The sequence below is a fragment of the Scyliorhinus torazame genome, chromosome 16, assembly GCF_047496885.1.
Source record: "Scyliorhinus torazame isolate Kashiwa2021f chromosome 16, sScyTor2.1, whole genome shotgun sequence".
Taxonomy (NCBI): Eukaryota; Metazoa; Chordata; class Chondrichthyes; order Carcharhiniformes; family Scyliorhinidae; genus Scyliorhinus; species Scyliorhinus torazame.
The window spans coordinates 171,865,663-171,883,501 of record NC_092722.1 but is presented as its reverse complement, the minus strand read 5'-3'; the positions used below and the strand labels follow the sequence as shown (position 1 = coordinate 171,883,501).

Genomic DNA, 17,839 nt, shown 5'->3' with positions numbered 1-17,839 from the left:
GACAGATGAATATCACAGACAACAGCATACAACAAGACACTGGTTCACATGCAGTTATGTGGGTGGGAGCTCATGCTCAAAGTTGAAATACCAAACTTGTGAGAAATTAAATCAAGGCTAGAGGATTTACCCAGATTTAGCTGGAAGGAAAAGTCTCCAGGAAAACTTGCATTGTGAAAGTAATTTCTGGTGTGAAAGACTTCAAAAGTTAGGCATTTCCAGGCTGGGAAAGGAAAAGATAGGAAGTAAATCCTCAGGAGCTAAGTCTCCTTTTGGACTGATTCTGGGATAATTGAGTGCTTATTTAAAGTACAATGTAAAATATATTTATGAAGTGTGTTTTTTGCTTGTGTTAAAAGTCTTGTTCTGTAGTTTACAAAAGAGGTGTTTTATCAGTAGTCTCTCACAACACCTTGGGCTAGTGTGTGGTCAATTCCAACCCCACAATGCCCCGGAGTCACAACACAAATGAATTAATCAATAATTCTTATAAAAATATCCTTAGTCTTTGGCTCTTGGCTGCCCATTAAGTACAGTCACTAGGTTTGTAAAGATAAACACGATTAATGTTTATTTATAACAAGAACTATCATGAAATATGCAGCAAATACAACTGGTTAAGTATCATTTAACTCCGGACTCCCACTTTAACTGCCCCCACCCTCTACCCACACAGACAAGACAAACAAAACAGAGGGGAAGGAGGATGGGGTGAAAAAAAGAATGATGAAAGTCATGTTTCAGATGGTGTTTTCTTTTAACAGCTTTGCTTCAATCCCGGCCTTCAGTTCAAAGCATTTACTGTGGATTCATTCAGCTACCTGTGGTTTCAAGAATGCAGTACTCACAACTTTTAGCAACCTTCTGGAGACAGTTATATTGCTCACAACATTTCCTTGAGAGGCACCTTTTTTCACATCAAACTTTGCTTTCAGTTTGTTTATCTTCAGGCCTCTGTAGTCTCAGGCAAATAGCACCAAGAGGCTTTGTGGAGAGAGAGTCAGCCCCTACAGTGGCCTTCTGGACAGAGTTAGTTGGACCTTGTCTCCTTCTTGCTGCCAGATCAAATCTGAAACCAAACACAAACCTTGGACTCTGAAAAGCATTCCAGTGGGGTCAGATCCAATCACCACCTGTTACCGTGATGTGGAGATGCCGGCGTTGGACTGGGGTGGGCACAGTAAGAACTCTTACAAGACTAGGTTAAAGTCCAACAGGTTTGTTTGGAGTCACTAGCTTTCGGAGCGCAGTTTCTTCATCAGGTCTTTTCTTCAGATGGTGTTTTCTTCCACCTGATGAAGGGGCTGCGCTCTGAAGTGACTCCAAACAAACCTGTTGGATTTTAACCTGGTGTTGTAAGACTTCTTACTGTGCCCACCTGTTACTGGGCAGAACACAGCCCTCTGGACCTATTCATTGCCCACCAGCCAATCAATCAAACCGAGTCCCAACCCATCTCTGTCATTGATGCCAGCCAGTCTGAAATCTCCGGTTTAAACCATCACTTCTTTCTGGATTCTCCCTGTTTGAGTTAAAGTTCCAGGCTTCTTGCCTTAAAGTGACATGTCCATTAATCAAATAACCATGGATCAAAATTGTAATGGCAAAAATAAAAGAAAGGGTAGAAGGGAATAAATAGGAAGTAAATAAAAAGGACCCTTACAAGTACTTTTAGGCTGGTGGGAAAGTAAAAGTCATAGAATGCAAAATCTTTTATCATTTCAGCTATTGGAAGCTACTGTAAGTTTGAATTTTTTTTCAAAGTTATTGCTCTCTGCAAGGACCATAACGCATTGAAAAGTAAATATATAGTCCCCAGTAGTCCAGCTTCCACTTGGCTGGAGTTATACTGTACCTGGTGCAAAAAGGCATGAGACTACCTTAATGTACTTGGGAATCAAATCAAGGCCGACATCAGTGCTATATTGTTATTTTCGCATCAATGGTCATCTGAAACAAATTTGTATCAACATGAAAGCGCAGTGTAACTGTGCCCTGAAATTTCTCCAAACAGCTTTCACACTTTCATCAACAAAATAATATATTAACATTGTCTTCTGATAAGGGGAGTGCTTATCATTGGTAAATATAGTTTAATAAAAATGCTAACTACAAAATCACTGGAATTAGTCATTTAATTTAATCAACAATCAGCTACTTTACATATATTTGTACTTTCTTCGGATGTTTTCTTGGAAAATGGTCACAGATTAAATTTAAAGGCTTCTTTTTGCATTTTGAAATTAAATAATGTTTAAAACAATGCAACTTCGTTTTGAAACTCTATATGGAGCACCTAACATCTAATCAAATTGCTCAGATCTTGGCTTTACTTAATTAGGATCAGGTTCCTCTTCACTGATGACAGGAAATTGATGCTCAGCTGCATGACCTGCAGAAAATGAAAGTTAAACCTAAGTAGGAGCATTAGGCAAAGTCATGCTCTGAAGGTTCATGTTTTGCAATATAAACGGGCAGATAATATTACTACAAAGAACTAACGAACCAAAGCCCATTACATTTAAGTCAATTTAAAAAAAATGTATTATTAAAACCTAGCTCTCAAAATGATTTGTTACATACTTGGACAATTATTTGATATGCTACAATTTGAGCTGACCTTTCCTCTTGCAGTATTTAAGTAAATATTGGTTTATACTGAACGCTCTCAAATTGAAAAATATAAAGCTTTCAACATTTACAGCTGTTTCAGGACTGCAAACTCAATTATAATAATGCTGGCCTTCAAATTGGAGGGCTATTATTGACGAGAAAGTATTAAACTCAGTAGTACAATAATAAAATGAACCTAGATATAGTCTGCTGATTGAAGCCAATTGGTATTTGTGTGTGCACCCAGTACCATTAAGTTGTCAGTTACATGGACCAATGCAGCTTCTGCCAGATGCTTTCTTTTCTTTTGGATAGGGTGTGATTTGCTGACTCGCAGGATTCTCATTCCCTCTAGCTGCGCAATTTCTGTCACTCCTCCCATAATCTTTGTCTCTCATTCTCTGCAAGCTGAAAAGAAATAAAATGAAGCAGCTCATACCCAATGCTCCCCTCTGAGCCAATTCTTCCTCTATAGCCATCAGACGGTTGTATTTTGCCACCCGCTCTCCATGACATAGACCTCCCAGTTTGATGAACCTGGCCCCCAGACCAACAGCCTAAAGGAATGAAAACAGCCAAATGTGTTTAGTTGGAAGCTTTATGAAACAGAAGCAGACAAAAGCTGATTAATGATGGGGGATTTGTTTTAAACTGTGGTTGGTGTTGAAGCCTTTGTTAGAAACAAGTAATAATACATGGGAGAGTCCTTCTTATATACATATATACCTGCAAATGTAAAAAAAATTAAAAGGGGAAAGACATTGAATGAAGTAGCATAAAGGAAATGGACGTACATTGTTGCCAAATTAATTTACTGAAATACACATTGAACCACAACAGCAGGGAAATTGTCTATTGATCCACCAGATCCTGTAAAAATTAAGTTATAACTTGGAGGTTATTGAAGAAAATCTTAACATGATAAAACTGTGGTTTCAAAGTGCTAAAACATAAAAATCTAATACAAAATTGGTCTAAAAGGTTAACATAGATAATGAACTAAATTACTGTACTTTAATTCAGCTGTTTGTTTAATTTATTGGGAACGGAAACTTAAAGACTATTTATGCACATTATTTGATTATTTCTGAGTTGAAATGATTCAGCCACCATGTTCCCCCTTGCCATTACCAGAATGACACAAAGTTACTATCATGTTTTCCCATTGTCATAATTCAATGGGATGTAAGAAATTAATTTGATAGTTTTGTGAGGGCCACGAAGAATCCAGCACGAGTTTTAAGGATACAAAGTAATAACATTTATTTACAATAACATATATATATATAACAGCAGCAGCAACATCCCTTGCTGCACACTCCTTCCTGCCGGTTCCTAAACTGGCCAGCTTTATTTATACTAGGAGTTTACTAATGGTTTCTCCGCCCCCCTCATTGGGGAAGCTCATACTCCCACAGGATTGTGGGATTGTCATTAGTCCCCAGCCAATGGTAAGTAGGCAGGTTATAACATCCCTCCCCCCCCAAAGTCCAAGGAATCCACCGAAGACCCTGGCGAAGGAGGGCGCGGACTCGTTTTGCCGCAGGCCGGACACCATTTGCATGCGGCGCTGGATCAGGCGGCGTATAACGAGACGGAGACCGGCGCTTCCGTGATGAACGGTGCAACGGTTGTACATCCACGGCCCGTGGACCCGAGGATTCCCCCTCTGATGCATCCTGTGTCTCCATCTCGGAGTCAGAGTCTGCTGCCTCCGTCATGTCAGCGTCTCTATCTCCATCCGGATCTGTAACGACCTGCACAGGCTTCGAGTGAGGCACCAGTGGAAGATTGTGAGGACTACCTTCCCTTGTCTCTGGTCTCTGCGGCTGTAGAAATGAGCCCCGGGGGCGGGGAATCTTTTGAGGGGATAGTCTTCTGGACCGAACTTGGTCGACATGTTTGCGCTGGAGACAATCCTGGGCTTGCACCCGGTAAGATATAGGGCCCGTTTGATGAAAGATTACACCAGGAACCCACTGGGCACCACCAGCAAAATTCCGAACGAACACTGGGTCACCGGGCGCAAACTGCCGAATCGGCCGATGCCGAGAAAATCCCTGTCCCTGCCGTTCTTGTGTGTGGCACACATTTGCGCCAATGTCCGGGAAAAACATACTAAGGCGGGTGCGAAGTCTCCGGCCCATTAGGGGTTCTGCGGGAGCTACCCCAGTCACCGCATGGGGGGTGGTCCTATACGTAAACAAAAAGCGAGCCAGTCTCGTGTCCATTGATCCGGAAGACTGCCTCTTTAGGCCTCTTTTGAATGTCTGCACTGCGCGCTCTGCCAACCCATTTGAAGCCGGGTGGTAAGGGGCAGTGCGGATATGGCGTATGCCGTTCACCTTCGTGAACCTCGCAAACTCCCCACTCGTGAATGGAGTGCCGTTATCCGTGACCAGCACCTCGGGGAGGCCATGCGTACTAAACGACAAACGCATCTTTTCAATTGTTGCGCAGGACGTTGTCCCCTGCATCTTATGCACCTCTAGCCATTTGGACTGGGCGTCAATTAATAGAAGGAACATGGATCCTTGAAAAGGGCCTGCAAAATCTGCATGCAAGCGTGCCCAAGGCCGCCCTGGCCATTCCCAGTGATGTAGGGGCGCGGCCGGCGGAAGCTTCTGATGCTCCTGGCAAATGGAGCAGTTTTGGGCCACCTTCTCAATGTCGGTGTCGAGGCCTGGCCACCAGACATAATTCCGGGCCAACATTTTCATTTTGGTCACACCTGGATGCCCATTGTGCAAGTCTGTTAGTATCAGCTCCTGGCCTTTTTCCGGGACAATCACACGCGTCCCCCACAAGAGGATGCCGTCTTCCACGCTGAATTCTGACAGCTTGGAGGGAAATGCCCGCAACTCACGTGGGAGCTGTCTATGCTGCCCACCATACAGGACTATGTGCCGAACCTTTGACAGGACTGGCTCCGTCTGGGTCCACTCACGGATCTGTGATGCCATGACAGGCAAGGTGTCCATAAAATTTAGGGTTGCAACCACCTCACCAGTCGTGGGGGTCGACATGGGGCCGGTCGATAAAGGCAATCGGCTCACTGCGTCGGCATTTGCTATCTGCGTACCTGGTTTGTGCTCCAGAGAATACTCGTATGCAGCAAGCAACAAAGCCCAGCGCTGGATCCGTGCGGAAGCAATGTGCGGTATTGGCTTATCCTCTCTGAAAAGTCCCAGCAGAGGCTTATGATCAGTCACGATAGTGAAATGGCGGCCATACACGTACTGGTGGAAGCGTTTCACCGCAAAAACCACTGCCAGGCCCTCCTTCTCGATCTGCGCGTACTTTTTCTCCGCTGCAGTCAATGTGCGGGAGGCGAAAGCTATCGGTCGCTCGGCCCCGTTCTCCATCTTGTGGGACAGGACAGCCTCAATACCATACGGGAATGCATCACATGTGACGAGCAAAGGCTTTCCCGGATCATAGTGGGTTAGTAACCCAGACGACGACAATTGTTGCTTTACCCGCCGGAAAGCGGTTTCTTGCGGCTGACCCCAAACCCAGGTGTGATTTTTCTTTAGCAGAAGGTGCAAAGGGGCCAGCGTAGTTGCCAGATTGGGGAGGAACTTCCCGCCATAGTTTACGAGACCGAGAAAAGAACAAAGGTGCGAAGTGTCAGTCGGGGCGGGGGCCTGTTGAATTGCACGCACCTTCTCTGCGACGGGGTGCAAACCTTCGCGGTCCAACCGATTACCTACGTAGACTACTTCCTTTGCCTGAAATACGCACTTTGTGCGACGCAAACGGACTCCAGCCTCCGAAAGGTGTCTAAGGACAGCCTCCAGATTTTCCAAATGTTCCTGCTCCAACGTCCCTATAATCAAAACATCATCTAAGTAGACAGCAACACGTGGTAAACCTCTCAAAATGCCCTCCATAACACGTTGAAAAATTGTGCAGACAGAGGATACTCCAAAGGGCAACGGTGTATATTCATACAGGCCCCGGTGTATATTAATCATTATATATGGTCGGGAGGCAGGGTCCAGCTCCAACTGCAGGTAGACGTGACTCATGTCTAATTTTGTGAACGAGAGTCCACCTGCAAGCTTCGCGTAGAGATCCTCGATGCGAGGCATTGGATATCGGTCGAGTCGGGAAGCCGTATTCACTGTAAGTTTATAGTCGCCGCACAAGCGAACTGTGGCATCTGGCTTCATTACAGGTACAATTGGTGCTGCCCAGTCAGCAAAACGGACGGGCCTGATAATACCCAAACTCTCCAAACGAGTGAGCTCCCCTTCTACCTTCTCGAGCAAGGTGTAAGGCACCGGGCGCGCCCGGAAATAGCGCGGCGTGGCTCCTGGTTCGACTTGGATACGGGCTACAGCTCCTTTTATTTTCCCCAAACCAGGCTGGAATACATCTGGGTCTCATCCTAGCACGTCAGTCAACCCTTCAGAAACTGTTTGGAGGATGTGCTGCCATTGCAACCGCAAATGGCGCAACCAGTCCCGACCCAACAGATTGGGCCCATGGCCGCGCACCACGATAAGTGGGAAACGCCCCTCCTGGCGTCCATAAACAACAGGGGTCATTGTAGTTCCTGCAATGTCCAGTGGTTCCCCCGTGTAGGTGGCCAACCTGGCCTGTGAGTCGGTTAATGTAAGGGTCTGTATACCCTGCTTGATGCGGTCGAATGTCCTCTGGGCGATCACGGAGACCGCTGAGCCAGTGTCCAACTCCATCTCAAGCGGATGGCCATTGACCCGTACTGTCACCTTAATGGGGCCACACGGGGAGCTGCCACACAATGCAATTGCAGGCAGTCGTCCTCCGTCTCCACGTCCTCAGGAGTAGTCGCAGCAGGTTCATCCACATGGAAGGTACGGCCCCTGGGCTGGTCCCAGTTACGGCCCCTGGGCTGGTCCCAGTTTCGGTTGGAACGACGGCGCCTCTGGCACCCCCAGGACCGCCGTCCACGACGGGGTCGGCGCCTACAAGTCTGACACGGACATGGCTCCTCATCCATTGGTTCTGGAGAAGGCTCCCTTCGGGGAGGAATGTCCGACGGCCACTGGCGTCGGTCCGGACGTTGCCTCGCCCAAGGTACGGCAGGAGTGCGGGGGGACGTTTTCGGACGGAAGGGGTTGCGCCCCAAGGCATGTACTTCCATTCCCTGTAGCTCCTGCACTCCTCGTTCTGCGCTCTCTTGGGATAATACTATTTGAATGGCCTGTTGAAAAGTCAATGTTGGCTCAGCTAACAACTTTCTCTGGGTGGCCGCATTGTTAATGCCGCAAACCAAACAGTCGCGTAACATTTCTGACAAAGTCTCACCATAGTCACAGTACTCCGCAATCCTGCGTAGCCTGGATAGAAAATCGGCAAGGGATTCTCCAGGGGTCCTCTCAGCGGTATTAAACCGGTAACGCTGGACTATCGTGGACGGGGTTGGGTTAAAATGTTGCCCCACTATATTCACAAGTTCATCAAACGTTTTGGTGTCCGGCGCAGCTGGGTACGTAAGGCTCCTAATCACCCCAAACGTATGCGGGCCGCAGGCGGTGAGCAATATGACCACCTGGCGCTCGTTTTCGGTGATATTGTTTGCCCGGAAATAGTAACGCATCCGTTGTGTGTACTGGTTCCAGCTTTCCAGCGCAGCATCAAAAACATCCAAACGTCCGTACAGAGGCATGGTATAATAGAAAACAACTTCCAACCTGTATCCAACAAAAATCCAGGGAGGTGGCTTCAGCAGTGTAGACAGCTATTCACTTTAACCTTCGTTGCCGGTTTTGTGAGGCCCACAAATAATCCAGCACGAGTTTTAAGGATACAAAGTAATAACATTTATTTACAATAACACATATATATATATATAAAACAGCAGCAGCAACTTCCCTTGCTGCTCACTCCTTCCTGCCGGTTCCTAAACTGGCCAGCTTTATTTATACTCGGAGTTTACTAATGGTTTCTCCGCCCCCCTCATTGGGGAAGCTCATACTCCCACAGGATTGTGGGATTGTCATTAGTCCCCAGGCAATGGTAAGTAGGCAGGTTATAACAGATAGGTTGAAAGTAGCTAAATTAAGCCACTTGATCGACATAAATGAGGTTTATTTTTTCCTAAATTTGCACTCAAGCAAAATCTTGAACTTTCAATCTCCCTGAGCACAAAATCTAAAACCCATCAAAGTGATAATGATTTCTTGCAAAGAAAGTTTAAGTCGCAAAAATTAGAGTCCCAGACTATTTTAGAAATTTAAATACCTATATCATTATTGTTGGACATAAATCGAGTTCAGAAGTAAAGACCCACTTCAAAAGAAAAAAGAAAGTGCCACAATAAGAATTGAATTTGACACAATAATTCTATCTTATGCATTCAATCTTCTTCTTCCGTTGATTAAAATGATGAAGAATTTTCAGAGGGGGAATATTCCTTATTAATGTTTGAAAGTTACAGGAAAGTGACAAGTTACAGTGGGACAATGGCAAGAATCTTGTAAAAATGAAGTGGTCTTGCATTCTACAATGCCAGTTCATATAGCTTACAATATCTGCAATACTGTCATCAGTGGTTGCTCCATCTCCCAAGCCTGGTATAAATCTGCAGTCTTGCACTGGAATATTTTAAAAAAGATTTTAGTTAAGTATTAATTTGCATTTAACATTGTTCCAAAGTAGATTGCCTGATTTTCACACAAATCAATTTGATTATCTTAAATGTAAAAGTACTGTACAGAAAATATATTTACACTACAATATATAATTAAATTATTGTATCTAATGCTCATCAGGCTTTCAAAGGCACTATTTCAATAGACGTACATTCATGGATGAAAAAATCAGTGATTAGTTGAAATATTCTCTTATCTAATGAGTTGTCAATTAAATATTGAATTGATTAAATGAAGCAAAAGTAGCAAAACAAACCAGAATATAGGTTTATGCAACAGGTAGAAACCTAAGCATTCACGTCATTCATGTTTTAAAAAAAAAACACTTTTATTCACGAACCAACAAGTACCACAACATTTAAAAAAAAAATTTAGAGTACCCAATTCATTTTTTCCAATTAAGGGGCAATTTAGCGCGGCCAATCCACCTACCTTGCACATCTTTGTGTTGTGGGGGCGAAACCCACTCAGACACGGGGAGGATGGGCAAACTCCGCACGGACAGTGACCCAGAGCTGGGATCGAACCTGGGACCTCGGCGCCGTGAGGCAGCAGCACTAACCACTGCGCCACCATGCTGCCCCAAGTACCACAAAATTAACAAAAATGCACATACATGTTTTCTGAATTCTCTGAGTGGCCATACTTTTTGCTGTATCATTGGACTGTACAAGTATGTAGAAAAGTAAATTTACAGTATAACACATAAAACATAAATAATTCACAAAAAATTCAGTTTACCCATACATTGGTGGTTAGATTTGCATTGGCCGAAAGTGCGAAACCGGTGAATTAACATGTTTTACGTTTTGACAGATTTATTTTTATTTGATTTCAATGAAAGTTAAATGAATTAATATTACAGATCGGAATAGACAGGTTTATCATAGATCATAGAATTTACAGTGCAGAAGGAGGCCATTCGGCCCATCGAATCTGCACTGGCTCTTCGAAAGAGCATCCTACCCAAGGTCCACACCTCCACGCTATCCCCATAACCCAGTAATCCCACCCAACACTAAGGGCAATTTAGCATGGCCAATCCACCTAACCTGCACATCTTTGGACTGTGGGAGGAAACTGGAGCACCCAGAGGAAACCCACACACACACAGGGAGAATGTGCAGATCCGCACAGACAGTGACCCAAGCCGGGAATCGAACCTGGGACCCTGGAGCTGTGAAGCAATTGTGCTAACCACAATGCTACCGTGCTGCCCAAGCTAATAGCCATTACGGAGCTGTGGTTACAAAGCTTGGGAACTAACTATTCCAGGATACTTAACTTTTAGACGAGGTAGGCATAATGGAAAAGATGAACAGAAAGCCCTGAAAATGATGGATGGAATAAACAGTGGAAAAAAATCTTAGATCAGAAAATCAAGAAGTACAATCAGTTTTGGTGAAACCAAGAAACCCCAAAGGCCAGAACGTTTGGTGGGCCCCCCAATAGTATTTGTAGTATACAGTGTAATATAACTCAGGAAATTAGAGATGTATAATGATAGGGCAGTAATCATGGTTGACTTTAATTTTCTAATTAGTGCTAACTTAGTACGTTTAAGCCCCGTGATTTAGATTTCCTTGTGTCCATGTGCAGAGTCTTGGAAATTAACAAAAAGGTAACAAAAAGTTTTGTTATTTCTTACAATTGTGTTGAGTAGAAATAAATGAAGCCACTTGCAAGCTATAGCTAACCACACACACGTGCACACGCAACAAAAGTTCCTAAATCATTGGTAGTTATAGTAAAATACCATTACATAATAATTCAGTTTGATACAGCTGGATTTAATGAATAATCTATCTTTCTCATGAATTTTATCCATTCTTCTGTTAACCATGATGAATGTACTGTGGTAAATGTGCTGGAAACTAATGAAGGGAAGTCAGTAATGCATATTCAACTAAGTTTATTTGTTAGGATGTAAAATTACTATATAACAGATGGAAAAATTGAGTGTTGCTTACTCCTTTACAATCTTTAATGCCTTTATTAAAACATATTCCTTAAGTTCACTTCTAATTTCAAACTACATTTGCTCAAACTAACATCCTATACAAGAGCAAGTCCCATTCATTTAACACCGCAATCTCGTTAGGCTTCACTGGCTTATTGTGATTTAATGCACTAATTTTAAAATCATTATTTTTGCCTTCACATGTCCCTTTGATCTCACACTTTCTAGATTTGTAACCGCCTACAACGTTGGTCCTGCCTGCATCATCCTTTATACAATTGTGGTTAAAGAATAAAATATATTGCATTTACATAACACCTTTCATGATCACAGGATGTCCCAAAACACTTCACAGAAAATAAAGTCATTTTGAAGTATAGGGCTGATATTCTGTTTGGGTTCAGAGGCATATTTCAGGTGTGCAAACAGCCACACTGCTTTTTCTTTTGGAGGAAATTTGATCTTTTGTATTCTTAAATGCATGCTATTTTCCTCTGGTCTTTTTACGGATCTGGAATGCCTAGTGCGCCATCCCTGCTGAGGTGGGTTCCTCATTTTAAATGGGGGGTGAACATTGGATTTCCTTCCACCCCTATTTTCATCGGGGGTAGGGTTTCAGAAGCCCAATAAACACATGACAAGTTTGAGTGTTTACGTAAAAATAGAAAGCCTGCTGAGGAATCCGGAACATTCTTAATGGTATGTGTAAATAAGTACTTTCACACTTTCTAATATCAAATATTAGATGCTGTATTGTAACGTGTAATGTCTGGTGGCATGGTAGCACAGCGGTTAACACAGTTGCTTCGCAGCACCAGGGTCCCAGGCTCGATTCCCGGCTTGGGTCACTGTCTGTACGGAGTCTCCACGTTCTCCCCGTGTCTGCATGGGTTTCCTCCGGATGCTCCGGTTTCCTCCTGCAAGTCCCGAAAGACGTGCTGGTTAGGTGAATTGGACATTCTGAATTCTCCCTCAGTGTACCCAAACAGGCGCCTGAGTATGGCAATCAGGGGATTTTCACAGTTTCATTGCAGTGTTAATGTAAGTCTACTTGTGACAATACTAAAGATAATAACAATGTGTTTTTAGTGCAGTGATTAGTCATAGGGATCTTTCCTGCAAAGGTACGTTGACTTTGACATTGGCCAGTCTTGTTTATTTTTGTACATGCATTCAGTACTTTTCCAATGGCGAAATGCTGCAAAAAATGTGACAAAATGTCTTGTCAGCTTGAGCTGTCATCTTTTCTACTGTTGTTTAAACGGGCCTGGCCAATCTAAAAGAATATCTAACCACTTTCTCCCTTACAGCAATTGACAGGCATTCTAGTCTTATTAAATCTCTATAAACTTTTATTTCTCTACATTTTAAATAGATAGTCCCTTCTGTATTTTCTGAAGCTGAAAATACCTTCTGTATTTTCCTTCCATTATTCAATTGTTCGACCAACTGTGGCTATTGTAGATGCTTAGCTGTGTGAAGTGCGAATTGGTTTAGTAGTTATTCCATTCACCTGAAAGTGAACGAATTTCAAGAAGTTGGTATTATGGATTGTCCCTTTGATGTAGTTTCTGGTTTGTTGACATAGGATCACAAGATTAAAAGTATTGATAAGTTTATTTTACAAATAAGAGTGATTTTTTACTCAGCATCTTTGAAATGTAAGCTTTCATCAGATGTTGAGAGGACTCGTCTCCCCCCTGCCTACCCCCTAGCCCTTAGGAATGTAAAGTTTATTTCCATTAGTATTGCCTGGACTGTGAAGAATATATATAATGTATATTGGGTGGGTGGCTTTGGAAAATTCATGGGTCATAGATTTCTGAGGGGGCATGGAGAATTTATGTGTGTGTTCAGGTGGCATGGGGTGGTATGGTACACCCTTGGTGGAATGGGTGGGCATGGGGGATGTATGAGAGAGTGAATGAGGTGGCTTTAAACACATTTGGGATATTGTGTTGGAGAACTAAAGAGGACTTTCTAACTACCCCACCTCGACATTCCTCATGCACTTCAGCATGACTCACCAAGTGCACTGTGAACCTGACTCTGGTGTGAAAAGACAAAAATGGTGTTTGAAATCTAACATGGGTCGTGTGAGCAGTTTTCAAACCGCAAAAGTGCACAGATAGGGTTTTCGTGAGCCAGAGGCAGACCCTGCCCATAATCACTGTTGTATTGTAATGTTACTATGCATTACCCCCTCCCTCCCCAGTACCAGCATGTGATCATGACCCCATTTTCTGAACCTCCCTCTCTTAATTTCATTCACTTTTCTAAATCTTTCCTCACCTTTAAAAGCCTTCAGAAAATCTAATTCTTGATGTGTACTTTTGGTGATCACCCACTTCTATATCTCCTCAAGACATTTCCTGCTTTACAGGTGCTGCCTAAAGCAAGTTATTCAAGAGCAAGATCCTAAATGCTCTTATTTTTAAAAATGGAATTCATCAAGCTTATTGATTACTTTAAAAGGTAATGATGATAATTATTCTTAGATTATAAATATCATACCTTCCATCAGTTTAGCTACTTGAATAAAGTCAGATATTGTGGTTTGATTGGTGTGTTTCAAGATCAAACCACTGTATCTATTTCCATCTAGACCATCTTTTATGAGCTTGTCTATTGACCTCGAAGCTGCATCTGCCAAGAAATAGCACTGGGGACTAAGAAGGCAACTCAGCTTAAACCATTGCTCGGCATCCTGTGTAACAGAACAAATAGACAAAATTACTGCGGATGCTAGAATCAGAAATAAAAACAGAAAATACTGGACAATCGCAGCAGGTCTGGCAGCAGCTGTGGAGGGAGAAGGGAACTAATGTTTCAAGTTTGGATGGTGCTTTGTCAAAGGGTATTTGTTGACCATAATGGATGTGTCGACTAGATTTTCAGAGGCCATTCCATGCCTAAATATTATAGCTAAGAGAGTTGTAGAGGAGTGAACTAATTTTTTTTCACGACATATGGCCCAGCAAAAGAAATCCAATCAGATGAAAGATCCAATTTTACGTCAAGGTTATTCAGGGAAGTTATGGACAGCATAGGAGTAAAGCAATTTAAATCAACTGTGAATCAGCCAGAATCACAGACAGCATTAGAAAGGTGGCATCAAACTTTCATAGAATCGTAGAATTTTCAGTGCAGAAGGAGGCCGTTCGAGTCTTTACAAAGAGCACCCTACTTAAGTCCATCCATCCACCCTATCCTGGTTTCAAAGGCAGATGATTTTCTATTCAGAGGTGGGATTAGGGAGACGCAGCCCCTGTATTGGCCACCATTTTAAAGATTGCCCATTTAGTTTTGGCACTCCCCTAAAATGGTGACGTTCTTTTGTTCTCTTTTTAATTTTTTTAACAAATAAGGAGCAATTTAACATGGCCAATCCACCGACCCTGTACATCTTTGGGTTGTGAAGGTGAGGGGAGGTGGCGGCATAGTGGTATTGTCACTGGACTAGTAAACCATAAACCCAGGACTAATGCTCTAGGGCAGGCATTGTCAAACTCGGGGGCGTGACCCGCGGGTGGGTGTTGGGAGGGTCACGGAGCCGTCCGTCACGGCGCTCCCGATCGCGCAAATCTGCACGCAACAGCTGCAGCAGCCGGCTTTTAATAATGCCGGCTGCGAGCGGCCTTCAAAATGGCCAGATAAACAGATTTTAAAAATTTGGCCGCACTGCGCATGCATGCCCAATCATCAGTGCGCATGCGCAACTATGCGCATGCACACCGATGATTGGGAATGCATGCGCAGTGCAGCCACATTTGTTTTTATATGGTCGCAGCCTTTTTTTTTCAAGTTCTGGTGGCCAAAGGGACCATTGGGGCTAAAGGGACCAAAAACCATTTCCTCCATTTTTGTCAGCAACAAACAAGGTAAGAGAAAATGGTGGGTCACGCAGGTCGGCCGGCGTGGGTCGCGAAGGTCGGCCGGCGTGGATCGCGAAGGTCGGCCGGCATGGGTTGTGAACGTCGGCCCGCGTGGGTCGAGAAGGTCGGCCGGGTTGAGTCCCGAAGGTTGGCCGGTTGGTAAAAATGGGTCATTGGGAAAAAAAGTTTGAAAAACACTGTTCCAGGAACCCAGGTTTGAATCCCGCCACTGCAGATGCTGAAATTTGAATTCAATAAAAATCTGGAATTAAATGTCTAATGATGACCATCTGGGCAGCATGGTAGCACAGTGGTTAGCACAGTTGCTTCACAGCTCCAGAGTCCCAGGTTTGATTTCTGGCTTGGGTCACTGTGTGGAGTCTTCACGTTCTCCCCGTGTCTGCGTGAATTTCCTCCGGGTGCTCCGGTTTCCTCCCACAGTTCAAAGATGTGCAGGTTAGGTGGATTGGCCATGCTAAATTGCCCTTACTGTCCAAAAAGGATGGTGGGGTTACTGGGGTAGGGTGGAAGTGTGGGCTTAGGTAGGGTACTCTTCCTAGGGTTTGGTGCAGACTTGATAGGCCGAATGGCCTTCAGCACTGTAAATTCTATGATTCTATGAGACCCACACAGACACAGGGAGAATGTGCAAACTCCACACGGACAGTGACCTGGGGCCGGGATCGACCGAGGTCTTTGGTGCTGTGAGGCAGCAGTGCTAACCACTGCACCAAGACTGGAAGCACATTCAAATTCAATTCTTCATCATAATGAATTGCTTTAGTTTCATTGTGGTCGTTGTTCTTCCACACAGTGAATTTTCTCAGTTGAATTGGTTTAGTTTATTTCTTTTGAATAAGATCTGTATCTTCTTTTGAGCATTCTTCACTGGAGAGGTTGTTTTATTCTAGCAAGCTCTTGCTGTGTGGCCAGTTCTACCACAACTTTTACATTGGCTGTTCTTACTCCAGCAATCAGCCTGTGAATGGTCCATTTTAGTACAGCGATGTCACGCCTGTTGCTGGGTAGACCACTGGGCGGCAGCCAGTTTATGGATCCACGTGGTTGCCTTGAGCTGAGAAGCCTCCTTAGCTGTCAGCTTCATTGAAACAGCAATACCTAATGGTGTCTTCAGACTTAGATTTTGTTTCGTTAATAGTCTTCTTTGGATAGCCTCATTTTTCAAACACACACTGAACGATCTCAATTGGGGTTGTCTAACGATTTGCCAAATTCACAAAACTTTGCAAGTCACTTGAGGGTTGCAACGAACTGTGCAATATTTTCCCCTTTGAACTGATTCCTTTGATGAAAACAAAACCTCTCCGCAATAATCAGAGGCTTTGGTGAATAATGATCTTCCAATATTTTAACTAATTCTTGATTCGTCTTTTCCCCTGGTTTCCATGGCTGAACTAAGCTTCCTGAAAGTTAAATAAATTAATACATTGAAAGTTTTGCAAGCAATTATGCTTAGCAATGCTGGGTCCTTAATATCTTCCAAAATTTTATTGGCAAGAATGCAATAATGGAGTCTCCCGGAATATGATTTCCAGTTCTTGGGAGGCCTCATCAAAAGAGCCCATTGTGCCAAAGTCTTGCACCATTTTTCATGGTTGGAATGCTCTCCCTCTTTGCTTAATTCCGTGGTCTCATTCATTCAAGATGGATTAGCAATTTGTAATAGCATTAAAGTTCATCAACTTTAACTTGCAACAGTTTAACTTGCATGAAAGTTATTCTCTGCTCTACCTCTGGGACCCTGCTTTACTGCATGTGGCACACCATGCAGCCTGATCCCTGGATTGCCGGTTTTAAATTGGTACGGGCCCTTGCTTTGAATTTCTGCCTCAAAAGCTTACTGTTCCGATGCCTGCGATTTTGACCTTCTGTCAACCTGCTTAACTGATTGATCTGTTGAAGCTATTAATCCACAGAAGCTGCTCCACTCTGACGGTTTTAATGTTGTTTCAATGGAGCTGACAGCTAAGGAGGCTTCTCAGCTCAAGGCAAGCATGTGGATCCATAAACTGGCTGTCGCCCAGAGGTCTACCCAGCAACAGGTGTGTAATCGCTGATGAAGGGCTGGTTTAGCTCAGTGGGCTAGACAGCTGGTTTGTGATGCAGAACAAGGCCACTAGCGCGGGTTCAATTCCCATACCAGCTTATCCGAACAGGTGCCGGAATGTGGCAACTAGGTGCATTTCACAGTAACTTCATACCTGTGACAATAAAAGGTTATTATTATTTCTTGAAAAATATCTATATTTTTTTATTCTAATCCGTTCCTCGTTGCCATTTTTTTTTGTAAACTGTTGTATCTTTAGACTAACGGTACAAAGGAAATTAGATTGCAGATCCACGTGGATCTCCACTTAATGCAAGATCAACAGGGTTTTATAGAATAAGTCTTCACTGTATAAGGTTTGGCACTCGACTCCCTAAAAGCCCGCGAAGTAGCCAATGACGTGGCACATGTTATTTGACACGGTTCTTGAAGAGACATTGCAGGTAACTACAATAACCCACATATATGACAATATTCAGAACCATGAACGATATGGACAGACTAGATAGGAAGTCATTGTTCTCATTTGTGAAAGGATTGAGAGTGAGAGGACAACATTTTGGAAGGAATAACAGGAAGACAGAGTACTGGGCTAATGATAAGATTCTTGGCAGTGTGGATGAGCAGAGATCTCGGCGTCCATGTACATAGATCCCTGAAAGTTGCCACCCAGGTTGAGAGG

General features: G+C 43.6%; 1 protein-coding gene across 7 annotated transcripts in view; it reads right to left on the bottom strand.

The window, feature by feature from the left end:
- Positions 1-562: 562 nt before the first annotated feature.
- Positions 563-17,839, bottom strand: part of eno4 (enolase 4) — an 81,616-nt gene continuing 64,339 nt past the window's right edge. For 4 of the 7 annotated variants that reach the window (XM_072479472.1, XM_072479475.1, XM_072479474.1 and 1 more), the window contains 4 exons: positions 13,729-13,921; positions 9,130-9,197; positions 3,053-3,170; positions 563-2,392 (listed from right to left, as the gene is read on the bottom strand). In XM_072479472.1, coding sequence (XP_072335573.1) covers positions 2,334-2,392; positions 3,053-3,170; positions 9,130-9,197; positions 13,729-13,921 — 438 coding nt within the window. In that variant the 3' untranslated portion in view covers positions 563-2,333. The remainder of the gene's footprint in view (positions 2,393-3,052; positions 3,171-9,129; positions 9,198-13,728; positions 13,922-17,839) is intronic. The other 3 variants (XM_072479473.1, XM_072479479.1, XM_072479476.1) reach the window with 3 other exon arrangements.